Source organism: Biomphalaria glabrata, chromosome 12 (genome assembly GCF_947242115.1).
Source record: "Biomphalaria glabrata chromosome 12, xgBioGlab47.1, whole genome shotgun sequence".
In the NCBI taxonomy this organism is placed as follows: Eukaryota; Metazoa; Mollusca; class Gastropoda; family Planorbidae; genus Biomphalaria; species Biomphalaria glabrata.
The window spans coordinates 18,190,344-18,209,597 of NC_074722.1; the positions used below are offsets into that span (position 1 = coordinate 18,190,344).

Below are 19,254 nucleotides of genomic sequence, written 5' to 3' on the forward strand. Positions count from 1 at the left end.
CACGTAGTCGGTGGAGTGTGCGTGTGTCGCACAGCGTATTCAGTCGGGTCAGAGTGTAGCCTACACACTGGTACCAAGGATACTAAGTGTATCTTGGAAAGTACAGAAGTTATTAAAAGTCGGAGTTGGTAGTCTAGACGCTGAGGGTAGAGTGACGAATTTAATTCATTGGAATCAAGAGATATTAGGAAGCCGCGGAGCGAGGTTACGCTCAAAAGGTAATTTGATTTATAGAACATAGGTAATATGGCAACTGCTCCAGGGTACGACCTAGAAGAGTTTAGGAAAAAGCTAATCCAAGAGGCCAAGACAGAACTGGAACTACGCGGCAAAGAACTGGCCGCCTATGTGCAGCAGATGGTGGCGGCAGAAACAGACCGCAGAGAGCGGGAACGAGTCAGAGAAGCTGAAAGAGCAAGAGAAAAAGAAAAAGAAGAAGCAGATCGCATAGAGCGGGAAAAGGTTAGAGAGGCAGAAAAGTTGGAGAGGGAAAAGGTTAGAGAGGCGGAACGCGTAGAGAGGGAGAAAAAAGAAGAGGCGGAACGTGTAGAGAGGGAGAAGAAAGAAGAGGCGGACAGAAAAGTGAGAATTCAAGTTGAACAGATGAGGATAGAGGCTGGTGTAAGTGTGCCCACCGAAGGAAACAGCAACAATAGTGCCAACATAGAAAGCCATAGTAGCGCCGCATGGATGAAGAAGAAAATCCAACCTTTTGCGGAAGACAAGGACGACATCGGCGACTATCTGAAACGCTTTGAAATTAAACTTGCAAAGTTTAATGTCCAGGAGAAGGAGTGGTCCGAAATCTTGTTGGACTTCGTACATGGGAAAGCCCTCACGATTTGCCAAAACCATGACCACTCTATGCAAAACAGCTATCAGGTGCTAAAGAAGGAACTGCTAAACGCATACGGGCACAACGCGGCAACATTCCGAAAGAAGTATTACGAAAACACTCCATCCAGCCAAGTTGATCCCCAAACAACTATCAACTCAGAGAAAGACTTCTTCACTAAATGGCTCGGATTCGAGAATGTAGAGAACACCTACGAGGGGTTGAAGAACTTCATTCTGATTGATAACTTTATCAATAAGTGCGACCCTCAGCTGCAGTCCTTTGTAAAAGAAAGAAACCCTAAGGTAATTGAAGACTTGGTAGAAATTATTAGGATCTTTAAGAATGCTTACCCAAATAACCCACTTTCAGTTAGCGACCACAAAAAAGTTATTGACCTGGTAAATTATGTAAAGAGAAATGATGGTAATGATAGGGATTATGGTAGGAGAAATGATAGGTCCAGGGAACGTGGGAACAATGGTCGGGATAGTTATGATGGCTTAAATGATAGATCCTGGGAAAATGAAAACAATGGCAGGGAAAGTTATGATAGGAGAATAGATAGACCTAAAGCGGGTGATAGAAACCTTAGGGATGTTACATGTTTTAACTGTCAGGAAAAGGGACACATGGCATACCAGTGTAGGAAACATAGAGGGAATGGAGCTGGCAATGGGAATACACAGGATAATAGTGGCACTAGGGATAGGAGAGGTAATCAAGGAAACCGTAGACAAGAGAGGGATAATCGGCCACCAGATAGGGTTAATTTTGTAAGGAGCATCCAAGACAGGGATCGTGATAGTGGACATAGTGAACCAGATGAAGAAATTAATTACGTTGATTGTGGGGAAGATAGATTTAAACTATATCCAGGCATGATAAATAATAAACAGGTAAATGTGATCCGGGACACAGCTAGCAGTACACTCGCAGTTCGAGGGGGATTAGTGAAATATAAGGATTATTTAGGCTATACCAAATCAGTCAGGTTGGCAGACGGCGCAGTTAAGAGATTTGAAGCATGCAAAGTGTTCCTTCGATCTCCATTGTACACAGGGTATTGCGAAGGGGTAGCCATGCCGAGGTTATCTAGAGATGTTTTACTTGGAAATGTAGCAGGTGTCAGAGCCGCTTCTGACAAACAGGTTAGAAGTTGGAGAAGTAGGTATGGCAACATGAGGCGAAATAAACCTAGAAATGACAGAATTTGTTTTAACTGCCATAAACATGGGCACATTGCTAAAGACTGTTGGAGTAGGGCAGAACAGTCTGAACAGAAGATTGCGAGTTCGGATAGGAGGCGCAGGTCTGTATCCGATAGTGAGGATAGAAGAGATGACTGTGGTAGCGGTAATCGCAAGTCATACCGAGGTAGATGGTCACACGCGGGCTATAGTGGAGTAAGAAGAGATGTAAACTCCAGTTGGAGAGAACAAATGCATTGCTCGGGCAGATAGCGGATATGACATAACACTATACGACCATAGTATGTCTATAAATATGGAAATAGATGTTAGTTTAAGTATTTCATTCTTCATTTATTGACTTAACTAGTAGTCATAGCTAGAGGGGTATTAGGTTGTGTTAAGGTATTTTTGAATAGGATATTTATGTTATAATATAAATGCTATTGCGTTATTATTAGATTAACTCGTGTTGGTTATTGATTTCGGGTAGTATGTATGAATTGTATGTATGTTGGTATGAAGAAAAAGGGCATTTATAAGGCGACGATGTAGTTACATCAAGGAAAAGTAAGTTTTATAATTTAGTCTTTGTATTTGATCATGATCATACATCAATAAGGAGTTAGGTCGTGTGGGGACAAGTAAGTGGAGAGAGGAAATAAAATACACTTGTAAATGCCCGAAAGAACGTTAGGTGTATAGTGGGAGAACGAGTATTGATAAATGTCAATTTGTCATATTAGGTAAATTGTCTGTCCTGACGTGTGAGGGAAAGCGGTGTGACCTCTGGAACGGGATGTGATGAAGCATAGATAGACACACCTATAGTGTCAGCGCAAACGAACTATGTCTGCAGTCACCTATGACACATCACATTGGACAGTATCAGTTAGTGACACTTGAGGGAAATATGTGTTCAGAGGAACTTGATTGTGGACACAGAAAGAGAAGTTGAAATCGCAATCAAGACTCAAGTTGTGTTGTCTTTTATGTTTCCCTACATTTTGGCCCTTGCACATTGTAAGACTAAGACAGTAGATTAAAAAATTGACAGGCAATTTTTTTTAGCGGGAGGGGGAGGAGTTGTTATGACATGATTAGGAAGTAGTTAGGAATTAGTTATTTGTTTCGGGAATAGGGTAAAGTTTTAATTAGCGACAAGTGACGTGACAGATCTTTTAAAAAAGAAGAACGCTCTAAACGACGCTAGAAGGAGGACGCTTATTGTAGAGCAGTAGACTTGAGTACGACATTATTGACATCGGACGATTCCCTTTTGAGTATTAAACATATTTGTAGAACAACATAGCAGCGTCGACTACCTATTTGATTGTTTCGGCCTTTCGCCGGTGTTACTGACGTGTTGCGTTCAGCGTTACCTACAGTAAGATCTACACTAGACAGATTGTCAAGAATCAACACCGTGCGGAAGCTTAACACTATCTCAACACGGCTACGCAGCTTTAGCGAACAGCGAACGAATGTATTAAAAATGCTTTAGAAAAACAAATTTGAATGTTTATTTGATTAAAATATTAAATGAATGGACAATAATTAGTATGTTTATGTGTTAAAGCATAAAACTATCTTTGCGAAAAGAAGTTTTATCATCTTAGAGTTCAATAAGAGTTTTAGACCTAGGCCTAGGAATAGACTCAGTAGAGAGATGTGTTAATGTGTAACCATTTGGTAATAGTAATGTCTAATGAAAGAATGTAGTCACAGATATCAGGTACTAATTTATGTAAAAAATGCTTTTGAATAATCTAGTGGATTGGATTTAGATGTATGTTAAACGTAGCTAATGATCCTTTCACGTTATTTCTCTTTCGCTACGAAAAAAAAGTTAGTTTTGCGAAAATGGGTTTTCCCCCAAGTCGATACATTCTTATCTATTAAAAACGAAAAAAAAACGATAGCTTTGTTTAAATGAATGGGATTATTAAGTGAACAATTAAACGAAATAATATTTAGTACACGATTCATGAATGAATATAGATCTAGGGCTCTAGGCCTATCTCAACTCGGCTTCGCAGATTTCGTAACCGAATGTAGCTTTAGAAAACCAAATTTGAATGTTTATTTGATCAAAATAAAAAGTGAATGGACTTTAATTAATATGTTTATGTGTTGAAGTATAAAACTATCTGTGCGAAGAGAAGTTTTATCATCTTAGTGTTGAATTAGAGTTTTAGATCTAGGGATGGGATTATAAAGTAACAATTAAACGAAATAATTTTTAGTACGCGATTCATGAATGAATATAGATCTAGGCCTTTAACTCGGCTTCGCAGCTTTCGTAAACGAATGTAGCTTTAGAAAACCAAATTTGAATGTTTATTTGATCAAAATATGAAATGAATGGACTATAATTAGTATGTTCATGTGTTAAAGTATAAAACTATCTGTGCGAAGAGAAGTTTTATCATCTTAGAGTTGAATTAGAGTTTTAGATCTAGGGATGGGATTATAAAGTAAACAATTAAACGAATTAATTTTAGTACGCGATTCATTACGGTATTGTCTAATGAAAGAATGTTCGCCAGGAAATCTGTAGTCACAGATATCAGGAATTAATTTATTTAAAAAATGCTTTTGAAACACAAAATTGAAGGTTAATTTTTTTATATAATGAAATCAATGGATCTTCTTTTGTATTTTCATGTGTCAAAGTAAAAAACTATCTGCGCAAAGTGTATTTCTTAAATAAGATCTAGGTCTAAATCCTTTCGATCTTTTCTCACGTCAACACTGTAGACATGACCTAGATCCATAAAATACTATAGCTGTAATAGAGTCGGACAACTTTATTTTTTTTAGGGTCTTACGTTTGTTTTAGGGCTACAATACATACACTAAGGTCTAAGTTGGTACCCAAGAAACATTCCTGCCAAGTTTTATCAAGATTGGTCAAGCGGTTTTGATGTCTATAAGTAACATACATACATACACCACACATTCTACTTTATAATATAGACTAGACATATGTTACCCGCGACCCGCGGGTCTCTATTTGCGCATTGCTGTCGATATAGTCACTGAGAGTGTTTTGTAAACAATTAAACGAAATAATAATGTAATAAGTAAAGCGAATGTGTCAATGTAAAAATAGTGTGAATGAAGCTATCAAATCAGAATAGCTAATAGGCTTAAATCCATTTGTTCAAATTAAAACATTTGCTTGTAGGCTTACATATATTTGATTAAAATTTGAGATGAATAGACTTAATTTTGTATGTTCATGTGTTACAGTATAAAGTAGATCTTGAGGTAGACATAGATCTAAATCTACACTAATCTAGAGTTAAAAATTGCCTCATTCTGTTCATTCTGTGTTGCGCATGCGTGACCTTTTTTCATGAATGAATATAGGCCAATCTCAACACGGCTACGCAGCTTTATTTAGCGAACAGCGAACGAATGTATTAAAAATGCTTTAGAAAAACAAATTTGAATGCTAATTTGATTAAAATATGAAATGAATGGATAATAAAACTATCTTTGTGAAAAGAAGTTTTATCATCTTAGAGTTCAATAAGAGTTTTAGACCTAGGCCTAGGAATAGACTCAGTAGAGAGATGTGTTAATCCCTGTTAATTAATGTGTAACCATTTGGTAATGACTAATGAAAGACATTACCCGCGGCCTGCGGGTCTAAGTTTGTGTTTACTAATCTAGTGGATTGGATTTAGATGTATGTTAAACTTAACTAATGATCCTTTCAAGTTTTTTCTCTTTCGCTACGAAAATAAAATTAGGTTTGCGAAAAGGATTTAGATCTAGATCTAATTTTAAGAAATACACTTTGCGCAGATAGTTTTTTACTTTGACACATGAAAATACAAAAGAAGGTCTATTGATTTCATTTTATAATAAAATTAACCTTCAAATTTGTGTTTCAAAAGCATTTTTTACATAAATTAGTTCCTTATATCTGTGATACAGATTTCCTGACGAACATTCTTTCATTAAACAATACCGTAATGTTACACATCTTTCCCTTCCTAGGTCTAAAACTCTAATTCAACTCTAGGATGATATAACTTCTCTTCGCACAGATAATTTTTTCACTTTAACACATGAACATACCAATTACAGTCCATTCATTTCATATTTTGATCAAATTAACATTCAAATTTGGTTCTCTAAAGCATTTTTAATACATTCGTTTACGACAGCTGCGAAGCCGTGTTGAGATAGGCCTATATTCATTCATGAATCACGTACTACAAATTAGTTTCGTTTAATTGTTTACAAAACACTCTCATTGACTATATCGACAGTGAAACGCAAATAAAGACCCGCGGGTCGAGGGTAAAATATGTCTAGTCTTTCTGCTTCTGTTGTGTATGGCATCTGCAATCCGAGATCCTTGTGGGAAGCGTGGTCGAGAGGCTAAGTGCGCTTGAACTTGGCTTGGCTTGGCTACCTAGAAGGGGTTAGGGGCTCAAGGTTCGACACCCGAAGGCAGCACGGAAAACCAACTCCTAGATACCCCCTCCCCTCCACAAATGAGATTGGACCAAAAGCGCTCTGAGCATGCTGTAAGCTATATAAAAGCTATAATATATATAGTTTTCCAGAAGATCTTGTATGGAGAAACACACCTTCGTTGATGTCCTTGTACGCATAATGAGGGTGACCATGTAGGTGACAGTCTGCACTCTTTGGTGAGCTCCTGAACAGTTCAATCCCCTCGATAAGTGATGAAGAAGACATCTCTATCAGATGGGAGAAATTAATGTAGACTGGTTTGAGGCGAATCTAGCACAGATGGAACCTTGCATCGAGGAAAAAGCGATCTGCACACCTCGCTCACAAGACAAAGCCTAGTCCAAAATCTTTGCAAGCCTTCAAAACTGCTAATGAAGAAGCTAATCAAAAGGCTAGACAATGTGCTAACAACTTTTGGAGGGAAACCTGCAACATAATTCAAGACAGTCTCTACTTAGGAAATAGTAAAGCTCTGTTTGATGCATTAAAGCGGCCCTGGGTCCAACAGTATCTAAGCCTGCCCCACTTCTATCAAAATCTGTAGAAAAAATTACCGATCAAACCAAGCAGAATGATAAACACAACACTACCTCGACCAAATCTTCCAGTACTGGAATGCCTAGATGAGCTTCCGAGCCTTGGTGATCTCAAAAAAGCAATTAACTGCATGAAAAATAGAAAATCTCCAGGGAGTGATGGCATCCCAGCGAAAGTAGTTAAGGTCAACGAATCACTCTTGCTCACTGAACTCTATAAGCTGTGGGTAAAATAAATAAACATTTTTACCAAGCTATAGAAAGCTGTAGCTTATTGACCAAATCCTTCGAGACCAAGTTGAAGTTTAGGTTAGCACAGTGAACATAGTGCTCGAGCGGATGCTTTTGTTTGCCTGATCACACTGTCCACTCATATTAGAAGCACCATCATAGCCATGGCCTTGCAGTTTATTTTATGACGATGGTGATTTTTCAATACTTGGGTTATTTGTTCAATAAATTTTGCATACTTCTGGTTCTCAAAAATATGAAACCCTAGCAATGGTTTCATTAACGTACAGAGAAAGAAACAAAAGCCACTACTAATGGACAGTGTTATTCAGACTAGCCACTATTACAATAAACCTGTTGAAAGCAGTTCCTTAGATCAAAACAGTCCAGAGTCCAAACCATTGGTACACAGACTCCAGCTGAAAACAAAGGGTAACGTTTAGAAGACAAAATAAGGTTTTGTTTAACATTTAGGACATATGAAAGAGTTTTTTTTTTTAAATGACCTTTTACAAAAATTCATTTTTCCTTATTTTGGTGTTTTCCCCTTGGACTAATGTGGGCCCCAATTGGTCGCTAGTGATGGGTTCCCGCCATGAATCTCTTTACGCCTTGGTTGCTGCGCCATAGGTCATGGGCCTGTGTTCATTGAACCTCTTCGCACCACGGATGCTAAGCCACTGTTTATGTTATCTCACTCTGTCTGGTCAAAAGTGTGTACTCGTTATTTCTCCCACACCCAATCTCGGATCAAGCTGAAATTGTGCTCAATTATTTCTTGACTTGAATCAATAACAAGAAAACACGTACGAGGTAATTAAATACGGGTAAATAATTATTTTGTTTGGTATTTCAAACAAGGGATTTGACTGAAGTGGTGATATAACATGAATTAGTCCCCTTTAAAGGTCACCGCTCTATAATGAAACAAACAATATATAACTATAAATGCTTTGAAAAACTAATTACGGTAAAAATCCAGCCAGGTAGCCCTTACTTTCTTCCCCTTTCCATTTCCAACCGGTCCAGACAAGTGATAGGATCATATAGGCAAGTGATAGGAACATATAGGCAAGTGATAGGAACATATAGGCAAGTGATAGGAACATATAGGCAAGTGATAGGAACATATAGACAAGTGATAGGAACATATAGGCAAGTGATAGGATCATATAGGCAAGTGATAGGAACATATAGACAAGTGATAGGATCATATAGGCAAGTGATAGGAACATATAGACAAGTGATAGGAACATATAGACAAGTGATAGGAACATATAGGCAAGTGATAGGAACATATAGACACGTGATAGGAACATATAGACAAGTGATAGGAACATATAGACGAGTGATAGGATCATCTAGACAAGTGATAGGAACATATAGACAAGTGATAGGATCATATAGGCAAGTGATAGGATCATCTAGACAAGTGATAGGAACATATAGACAAGTGATAGGATCATATAGGCAAGTGATAGGAACATTTAGACAAGTGATAGGATCATCTAGGCAAGTGATAGGAACATATAGGCAAGTGATAGGATCATATAGACAAGTGATAGGATCATATAGGCAAGTGATAGGAACATATAGACAAGTGATAGGATCATATAGACAAGTGATAGGAACATATAGACAAGTGATAGGATCATATAGACAAGTGATAGGAACATATAGACAAGTGATAGGAACATATAGACAAGTGATAGGATCATATAGACAAGTGATAGGAACATATAGACACGTGATAGGATCATAGCATATTGAGAAAGCTAAAAGCATGAAATTGCGATACACAAAAACTATTCTAATCAAAAAGATTTAGCATTGTTAGTCTAAATCTATTACAAATTTAATGGCATGACTGATTCAAACTAATGTATACAACTATACTTCGTATATTTTTTGTTTAAGTTTTTTTTTTCTTGTTCCAGAGCTTATATCAAATCATTCATTCTGTCTATGTATTTATCTTTCGGTCTGTCTGTCTGGTAAAAAGTTTCTACACAAGATTTCTCAAATACCCATTCTCGGATCATGTTTTAATTTTGCACAATGGACCTCATTCACCAATCGTAAACAAACAACATTTAGCCACGTGATTTTCCATATCTTGTATACAAATTATGTAATTCATAAAGGCTGTCAAGTGATACGTATTTTTCATTGTTTTATCAATATTATGATATGGCTAAATGTGTTTATTTACGATTGGTGAATGAGGTCCATTATTCGTTGGCATAGACAAGAAATAAATAAATACATAAAAAAGTCAAATAATTAGCGGTTAATATGTATTTTGTTTGATACCATAAAGGAATATTCATCATTATTCACAGATATGGCTGTTGGGGTTGTATTTAGTCTTGGCTCGTCTGTCCGGACACCCCTGACGGTCTATCATTTAATATATTACTTAATTAATCAGATCAAGCTTGACTTCCACAGAGCCCCAAGCCTTCGTCCCCAGTACTGGGGAACAACAAAAAGGAAGATCCATCAAGAACCATCCACCTAAGCCAAAACACAAAAAGCAATGACGTGATCAGAGCACTTCTTTGGAAATAGCCGTGAATTAAAGAGAAACTCAAAACAAAGAACCAACTCAATATGCGCATTAGAATAGCTAAATATGTAGAGTTGGGTCCCCTTATATGATAGTACACGTACTTTCTCCCACATCCATTCTCGGACCAAGCTGAAATTTTCCACAATTTTATTTATTGTACCTAACAAAACATGAATCAATTTCCAAATTGACCAATTAATTTTATTGGTAATTATTTATTTTGTTTTAAATCAAATAAGGGTAATAACTTATACATTATTGAGAGATATAGTTGTAATTGCGGAGTTGTTCCCTCAGATAAGCTTTGTTCTTTTAAACTAAGATTTATTCGTATTTTGCTTGTTTGGTTTTGTCTTTTGTCCTTTGTGATCTTTGTCGTTATAACCTGAAGATTTTCTTTGACAGATCTCAGGCCGAAACAATCCTCAATGAGACATCCCCTTGACAGGAACAGAACTTCTCAAGATACAGCTCTCAGCAGAACATCTTTCAATGGCTTAGATTTCTCAAACCATCAGGAGACTGCGAAACCCTCTCTTTGGGCGGTGCTATCGACCCCAACAGTGCCTCGCTACTCTATCGTATACAAGGAGTACGGGCAGCTGGGCAACGCAATGTTTCAATACGCTAGCATTATGGGCGTTGCGTTCATGAACAACAGGCTCCCACTGGCGTTAAAATCAACTCAGTTGCTTAATGTTTTCAAGATTAGTCACGTCCTGAGAAAAAACTTCATCTTCCAAAGCTGTCATAGAATCCATGAGTCCGCCTACGCTAAATACCATCCTGAATTCGAACATTTGCCCGAGCGTGATATTTGCTTGAATGGATTTTTTCAGTCGTACAAGTATTTTCACAAGTATGCCAAGCAGATCAAACGCGAGTTCGAATTTCTTGACGCCATTCAGGATCAAGCAAGAGACATGCTGAATAGCTTGAAAATATCTCTTGTAGACCGAAAGCTCATTGGAGTCCACGTACGAAGGGGAGATAAACTCGATAAAAAACACAGAGATCAAGGAGAGTGTGTTGCCCCTGAAACCTACTTTCAAAAAGCGTTTAGGTGGATGCGGAAACACCATGGAAACGTGACGTTTTTAGTTGCTACTGATGATGTCAAGTGGTGTAAATACGTCTTTAGTAAAGAGAATGATGTCATTGTTTTGCCACCAGCCAATGGTCCGGTAGGGTGCTTTATATAATATAATATATGATATGATATGATATAGGTATAATATATATATCTATATATATCTATATTCTCTATATATATCTATAAAATTTACGCTAGGTCTGTAGATATTATTGGTTATCTTAAAAGTCAAAACAAATTAGACGAATGTGAAGTAGCTACACGAAATTAAAAAGTGTAGGGATATGAGTGAACCGGAAGCCCTTATGTCAGAAAACATAACAGAAAATTTCCACTACCCCCCCCCCCCCAATCACCCCTCAAAAAAAGTAAAGAAAAGAAGCCGGATGATATAAGCCACATTGAGTACTATGATAGAAGTTTATCGAGGGTGTCATGTTGCTAGGGCAATGACCTACCATCATTACTTTCCCAACTAATGTTAGCACCCTTTACAATGAAACTCGGAAAGTTCAATCTGGAAATCGAACCTGGGACAGAGAGTCTGGATACAGTGACAACATGAAAACAGAAAGTCTGCATACAGTACAACCTGGTTACGGAGAGTCTGGATACAGTGACAACCTGAAAACAGAAAGTCTGCATACAGTACAACCTGGTTACGGAGAGTCTGGATACAGTGACAACCTGAAAAAAAGTCTGGATACAGTGACAACCTGAAAAAAAGTCTGGATACAGTGACAACCTGGAAAAAAGTCTGGATACAGTGACAACCTGAACAAAAAGTCTGGATACAGTGACAACCTGAAAAAAAAAGTCTGGATACAGTGACAACATGAAAACAGAAAGTCTGCATACAGTACAACCTTGTTACGGAGAGTCTGGATACAGTGACAACCTGAAAACAGAAAGTCTGCATACAGTACAACCTGGTTACGGAGAGTCTGGATACAGTGACAACCTGAAAAAAAGTCTGGATACAGTGACAACCTGAAAAAAAAGTCTGGATACAGTGACAACCTGAAAAAAAGTCTGGATACAGTGACAACCTGAACAAAAAGTCTGGATACAGTGACAACCTGAAAAAAAAAAGTCTGGATACAGTGACAACCTGAAAAAAAAAGTCTGGATACAGTGACAACCTGAAAAAAAAAAGTCTGGATACAGTGACAACCTGAAAAAAAAGTCTGGATACAGTGACAACCTGAAAAAAGTCTGGATACAGTGACAACCTGAAAAAAGTCTGGATACAGTGACAACCTGAAAAAAAAGTCTGGATACAGTGACAACCTGAAAAAAGTCTGGATACAGTGACAACCTAAAAAAAATCTGGATACAGTGACAACCTGAAAAAAGTCTGGATACAGTGACAACCTGAACAAAAAGTCTGGATACAGTGACAACCTGAACAAAAAGTCTGGATACAGTGACAACCTGAAAAAAAAGTCTGGATACAGTGACAACCTGAACAAAAAGTCTGGATACAGTGACAACCTGAACAAAGGGAGTCTAGATACAGTGACAACCTAGATACAGAGTGTCTGGATACAGTGACCATCTGAACAAAGGGAGTCTAGATACAGTGACAACCTAGATACAGAGTGTCTGGATACAGTGACCATCTGAACAAAGGGAGTCTAGATACAGTGACAACCTAGATACAGAGTGTCTGGATACAGTGACAACATGGATACAGAAGTAGTAATCATAGATTCCAGTTGTTATTGTTAAAATTGAACTTACATGAGGCCACTAAGTAAATAATTTTTGAACTGTTGTTTTCTTGTTCTGTTGTGGGTGACTAAACAGATCGGTACAGTCTATGATTTGCGCATCCCCGAACGACTCCTGTATGGCCAATTAAAAGAAGTAAAGCGTTGACAAATGAAAACGCTTTAGGGACTCCCTCAAAGCTTGTCTGAAAGCGTTCAGCATAAACCCAGCCACCTGGGAGAGAGAAGCATGTGACAGAGCATGGTGGTGTCGCGCTGTGAAGACTGGCTCACAAATTGCTGAGGAAAAGAGAACAGCGCTGGCAGAAGAAAAGCGCCAGAGACGAAAAGCAAGGCCATTGACAACTAGCTCCAGCTGGAATAACTTGCTTAGTGTGCAGCCGAACATTCCAAGCTCATATAAGTCTCACCAGCCACATGAGGAGGCACAAAACACCAGTGCAAAGCCCTCAGCCCCCTGGATGACAAAGTGGTCATCATTGACTATATATAACAGTTGGCCATACTATATATATGTATAATTTGAGCAGTGCTGAACCGGAAAACGCCACATCGGAGCAAACTGAATTTCTACCAACTACAGTTCCTGGTGCCATCAATGTAAGGAGTCACATATATTGCATGAGAAACCCCAGCTCCGTGAGTCAAAAGGTGTGTGTGTTGGGGGGGGGGGGAGGAGTATCTAAAAGTTCATTAGATCTGTAGAAAACTACGATCCAAGTACCTAATTACCTCTCAGTTACTTGTTAGAGCACCAAGGGTCATTCTAGCACTATTGCCAATCTGAATTCCTTTCTTGTTCAAGCATACATTGCGTACTTTCTTTACTGGCAAGGTCATTACTCAAACATACATTGCATACTTTCTTTACTGGCAAGGTCATTACTCAAACATACATTGCATACTTTCTTTACTGGCAAGGTCATTACTCAAACATACATTGCATACTTTCTTGACTGGCAAGGTCATTACTCAACATACATTGCATACTTTCTTTACTGGCAAGGTCATTACTCAAACATACATTGCATACTTTCTTTACTGGCAAGGTCATTACTCAAACATACATTGCATACTTTCTTTACTGGCAAGGTCATTACTCAAACATACATTGCATACTTTCTTTACTGGCAAGGTCATTACTCAAACATACATTGCATACTTTCTTTACTGGCAAGGTCATTACTCAAACATACATTGCATACTTTCTTTACTGGCAAGGTCATTACTCAAACATACATTGCATACTTTCTTTACTGGCAAGGTCATTACTCAAACATACATTGCATACTTTCTTTACTGGCAAGGTCATTACTCAAACATACATTGCATACTTTCTTCACTGGCAATACTACCAGTCAGCGTCTCTCCTCACTTCACATTCATTAGACAAGGTCGTGGGGGGGGGGGGAGGGGCGCGGTGGATGAGTGGTTAAGCGCTCGGCTTCCGAACCTTTGGTGCTGGGTTCGAATCTCGGCGAAGACTGGGATTTTGAATTTCGGGATTTTTAGGGCGCCCTTGAGTCCACACAACTCTAATGAGTACCTGACTTTATTTGGGGAAAGTTAAGGTAATTGGTCGTTGTGATGGCCACATGACATCTTGCTCGTAAACCTTTGGCCATAGAAACAGATGACCTTAACATCATCTGCCGTAGATCGCAAGGTCTGAAAGGTTGACTTTACTAATCAAGGTCTAAAATGTTTAATTACTGCTCCTGAAAATAACTAGGGTGTCATGTGACCAGCACAACGACCAACCGCCTTTACTTTTCCCCTCATTAAGCGTAGGCAACAGAATTAGATGACCTTTACATCATCTGCCCCATAGACCACAAGGTCTGAAATGGGAACTTTACTTTTTACTTTACTAACCTGAAAATAATAATAATAATTCTCTTTATAAATATCTTGGAATTAATCAAGATGCTAAAATAAACCAACACAAACAATACTAAAATATGACATTCTATGTAGAAGCAAAGAGTCACCTTATACTCAACACCAAGAAGAGAGTCACCTGCAACAATTTACTGAACTGCCCAAGTAGTGCCATACACTTTTGTTGGTGACAATTGGAGTGACACCTACATGATGTAGAGAGACTAGAAAACTAGAAATAAAACTTCATTGTTTGCATTATAAGCCATCCACTATACGTTTGTACGGCTGCACACATTGTATGGAGACCTCAGAGTGCAGAGAATGTATACATTATAATTGACTCGAAGTTGAACAATACTGTTCCTATCTCCAAGCCTCTCCCAATGATTATGTTTATGTCCTCGTTAAGTGCATAGTTGATGGAGCGCTGCTTGGGAGTGTGTGTGTTTGTGTTTCGTGTGTGAATGTTGTTCGTATTTGCATCTGTATTGTTATTGTTACCGTAGTTACGCCGAGGTTGTCAATTGTAGTCAAACTGAATTTCCATTTGATTGGATCAATACAAATTATCTTATCTTATCTTTGAAGCGACTCCTTTGAACTTCAAGTATACTGATGTTACTTTTGGTTTAAATGATACAGGCCATGAAAGTCGGCAACGAGAAGAACAAATTACCGAAAATTTCCGGCTTTGTTCCATGTTTGATACATTCGATATGGTTGCATCCTTAACACGGTGAAAGGCTGGAGACTTCGAATTCGAGGGCATTGTCACGGCAATCAGGATAGAGTTATGAAGAGTAAAACTGGTGAAAAACATGTCCTAAAAGTCGATGTTAAAGACAAATGTCGAAAGTGCATGTACACAGAGGAAACTATTGGGTACCTAAGGGCAGGATATTCAGCCTGGTCAGAATCTATTTATCTAGGTCTTTATAACCAAGTGGCACCCCGTGGCATTGACACGTGATCTCATTAGGAAAAATACTCGACCAAAATATAGCATACTCACCACAAGAGTTTCTCGAGTCAACCTACTACCTAATCTTGTGGGATATGTGACGAGCTATGTTTTTTCTAGGGCCAAGATTTGGGTTGATTTTCTATTTGTGTTTCAATACATTGTTTATTCTTCCTTTCAGTAGATTTAATGGCACAAACAGAATCACTAGCCGGGGAAATATAATAATAAGGCTTGTTTTCGAGTCCGAATATTACTAAGGAATGCAGTATTTCCCGTGGCTGCGCAGCACCAGCTGTGACCTAAATATTTTTCCACATCCAGGGCAAGCATAACCATTGTCCGCCAGTGGTCGATTTAGATTTTCTTTTCGCTGTCTGCGTCGGGGAAATCTAGAATGGCTAAAATACACTTAAAAAGCATCTAGACTTTTTTCTTTGAATTAACTCCTTCCAAACATGAATTTAATCATTTCTAATACAGCACTACTTGACATCTATTCTCACAAAACTACTGCAGCACTAAACTCACAACATAATAGTACTTCAATCTGTTGATACAACTGAACAGCTGAGTTTTGAATCTATTGCTACAACTGAACAGCTGAGTTTTTCTTCTTAACTTAGACTTGACTTTCACTAATAATTGACTTCAAAGATAGAAAGTACTCAAAGAGTTATATAACAACTTATGAACCTGCTACAACTCAAGGACTTTAGAAGCTCAAGGATGCACTAGAACTACATGACCCCGGCGGACTCATTTTCCACCAAATTATACCTTTCTAAATCGTCTTTTCTAGAATCATAGAAACTTGTGTCCTAAATATTTTTCTTATCTATCAGAAAATTTCTCAAATCATTCTCAGAGAATCGGAAACGCGTTTTAAATATTGATAATATTAAAAAGAAATTGAAGAAGTCAATTACTCGTAAGTCGTGTCCCTTGCCAGTCAATGCTGCATGGCCCACACAAACACATTCCTAACGGTGAATATGAATAGACCCATAAAAGACCACTGCAATGGTTAAGAGGAACAATAATGAGACTAAAGGCACAAGGACTTAACTGTTATCAAGAACATACCAAAACAAACTAACATACTGTTATGACCCTGCATTGCATACTGTCATTTGGCGCGATATTGTGCACGATGGGACGCGATAGAGAAACAGAGAAGAGAATGAAAGGACCATAGACTTATATAGACTACTCTAGACTGGACATGGAGACTTTTTAAACACTACAAAAAATGAAAACTTTTAGAAAGTTAGATCAAGGCGTTGTTTTGTAAAGTAGTTAAAAGAAGTAAAGTTTTTTTTCAACCCTAACCTATGTAACATATAATTTAATTTCTAGATCTAGTAATTGAACATAAAAAATAACAGTACTCTTGTCTCATAAATATTATTTTGCCATTTTTAGATACATAATCTAGAAAGATCTAGGTAATCAATCTGGTTAAATGTACATAAGATGATTTAGGCCTAAATCAACATGAATTATATCGATCTAGGATTTTTGAAACATTATCTCAATGGAAACAAACAGGAAATGACTTTGTTTCATATATTTGCGTGAATATCCGAGAAATGATTTTGCATTATTTCTAAACTTTGAAAACTAAAGATCATTACTTTTCTAAGGCAGAAAAGATTTATTGGGGCGACTCCCCTTAGAGTTTGAAAAAAGAGTTTACGTAGCCTACATAAAAATCTCTCTCTCTCTCTTTATATATATACTAGACATATGTTACCCGCGACCCGCGGGTCTTTATTTGCGCATTACTTTCGATATAGTCACTGAGAGTGTTTTGTAAACAATTAAACGAAATAATAATGTAATAAGTAAAGCGAATGTGTCAATGTAAAAATAGTGTGAATGAAGCTATTAAATCAAAATAGCTAATAGGCTTAAATCCATTTTTTTTTTCAAATTAAAACATTTGCTTGTAGGCCTACATATATTTGATTAAAATTTGAGATGAATAGACTAAATTTTGTATGTTCATGTGTATAAAGTATAAAGTAGATCTTGAGGTAGACATAGATCTAAATCTACACTAATCTAGAGTTAAAAATTGGCTTTTATAGACTTCATTCTATGCTGAGCATGCGTGAACTTTTTTTCATGAATGAATATAGGCCTATCTCAACACGGCTACGCAGCTTTAGCGAACAGCGAACGAATGTATTAAAAATGCTTTAGAAAAACAAATTTGAATGTTAATTTGATTAAAATATTAAATGAATGGATAATAATTAGTATGTTTATTTGTTAAAGCATAAAACTATCTTTGCGAAAAGAAGTTTTATCATCTTAGAGTTCAATAAGAGTTTTAGACCTAGGCCTAGGGATAGACTCAGTAGAGAGATGTGTTAATGTGTAACCATTTGGTAATAGTAATGTCTAATGAAAGAATGTAGTCACAGATATCAGGTACTAATTTATGTAAAAAATGCGTTTGAATAATCTAGTGGATTGGATTTAGATGTATGTTAAACGTAGCTAATGATCCTTTCACGTTATTTCTCTTTCGCTACGAAAATAAAATTAGTTTTGCGAAAATGGGTTTTCCCCCAAGTCGATACATTCTTATCTATTAAAAACGAAAAAAAAACCGATAGCTTTGTTAAATGAATGGGATTATAAAGTGAACAATTAAACGAAATAATATTTAGTACACGATTCATGAATGAATATAGATCTAGGGCTCTAGGCCTATCTCAACTCGGCTTCGCAGCTTTCGTAACCGAATGTAGCTTTAGAAAACCAAATTTGAATGTTTATTTGATCAAAATAAAAAGTGAATGGACTTTAATTAATATGTTTATGTGTTAAAGTATAAAACTATCTGTGCGAAGAGAAGTTTTATCATCTTAGTGTTGAATTAGAGTTTTAGATCTAGGGATGGGATTATAAAGTGAACAATTAAACGAAATTATATTTAGTACGCGATTCATGAATGAATATAGAGCTAGGCCTTTAACTCGGCTTCGCAGCTTTCGTAAACAAATGTAGCTTTAGAAAACCAAATTTGAATGTTTATTTGATCAAAATATGAAATGAATGGACTTTAATTAATATGTTAATGTATTAAAGTATAAAACTATCTGTGCGAAGAGAAGTTTTATCATCTTAGAGTTGAATTATAGTTTTAGATCTAGGGATGGGATTATAAAGTAAACAATTAAACGAATTAATATTTAGTACGCGATTCATTACGGAATTATCTAATGAAAGAATGTTCGTCAGGAAATCTGTAATCACAGATATAAGGAACTAATTAATGTAAAAAATGCTTTTGAAACACAAAATTGAAGGTTAATTTTATTATATAATGAAATCAATGGATCTTCTTTTGTCTTTTCATGTGTCAAAGTAAAAAACTATGTGCGCAAAGTGTATTTCTTAAAATTAGATCTAGGTCTAAATCCTTTCTATCTTTTCTCATGTCAACATTGTAGACATGGCCTAGATCCATAAAATACTATAGCTGTAATAGAGCGGCGCCTTCGTCACGAATAGAGTCGGACAACTTTATTTTTTTTGAGGGTCTTAAGTTTGTTTTAGGGCTACAATACATACACTACGGTCTAAGTTGGTACCCAAGGAACATTCCTGCCTAGTTTTATCAAGATTGGTCAAGCGGTTTTGATGTCTATAAGTAACATACATACATACATACATACATACATACCCCTCACATTCTACTTTATAAT

General features: G+C 37.1%; 1 protein-coding gene across 1 annotated transcript in view; it reads left to right on the plus strand.

Moving 5' to 3' along the window:
* The window catches only part of LOC106050836 (galactoside alpha-(1,2)-fucosyltransferase 1-like), a 35,894-nt gene that overhangs the window by 15,333 nt on the left and 1,307 nt on the right, over nt 1–19,254 (plus strand). The window contains exon 3 of the mRNA XM_056006636.1: nt 10,267–11,045. Coding sequence (XP_055862611.1) covers nt 10,267–11,045 — 779 coding nt within the window. The remainder of the gene's footprint in view (nt 1–10,266; nt 11,046–19,254) is intronic.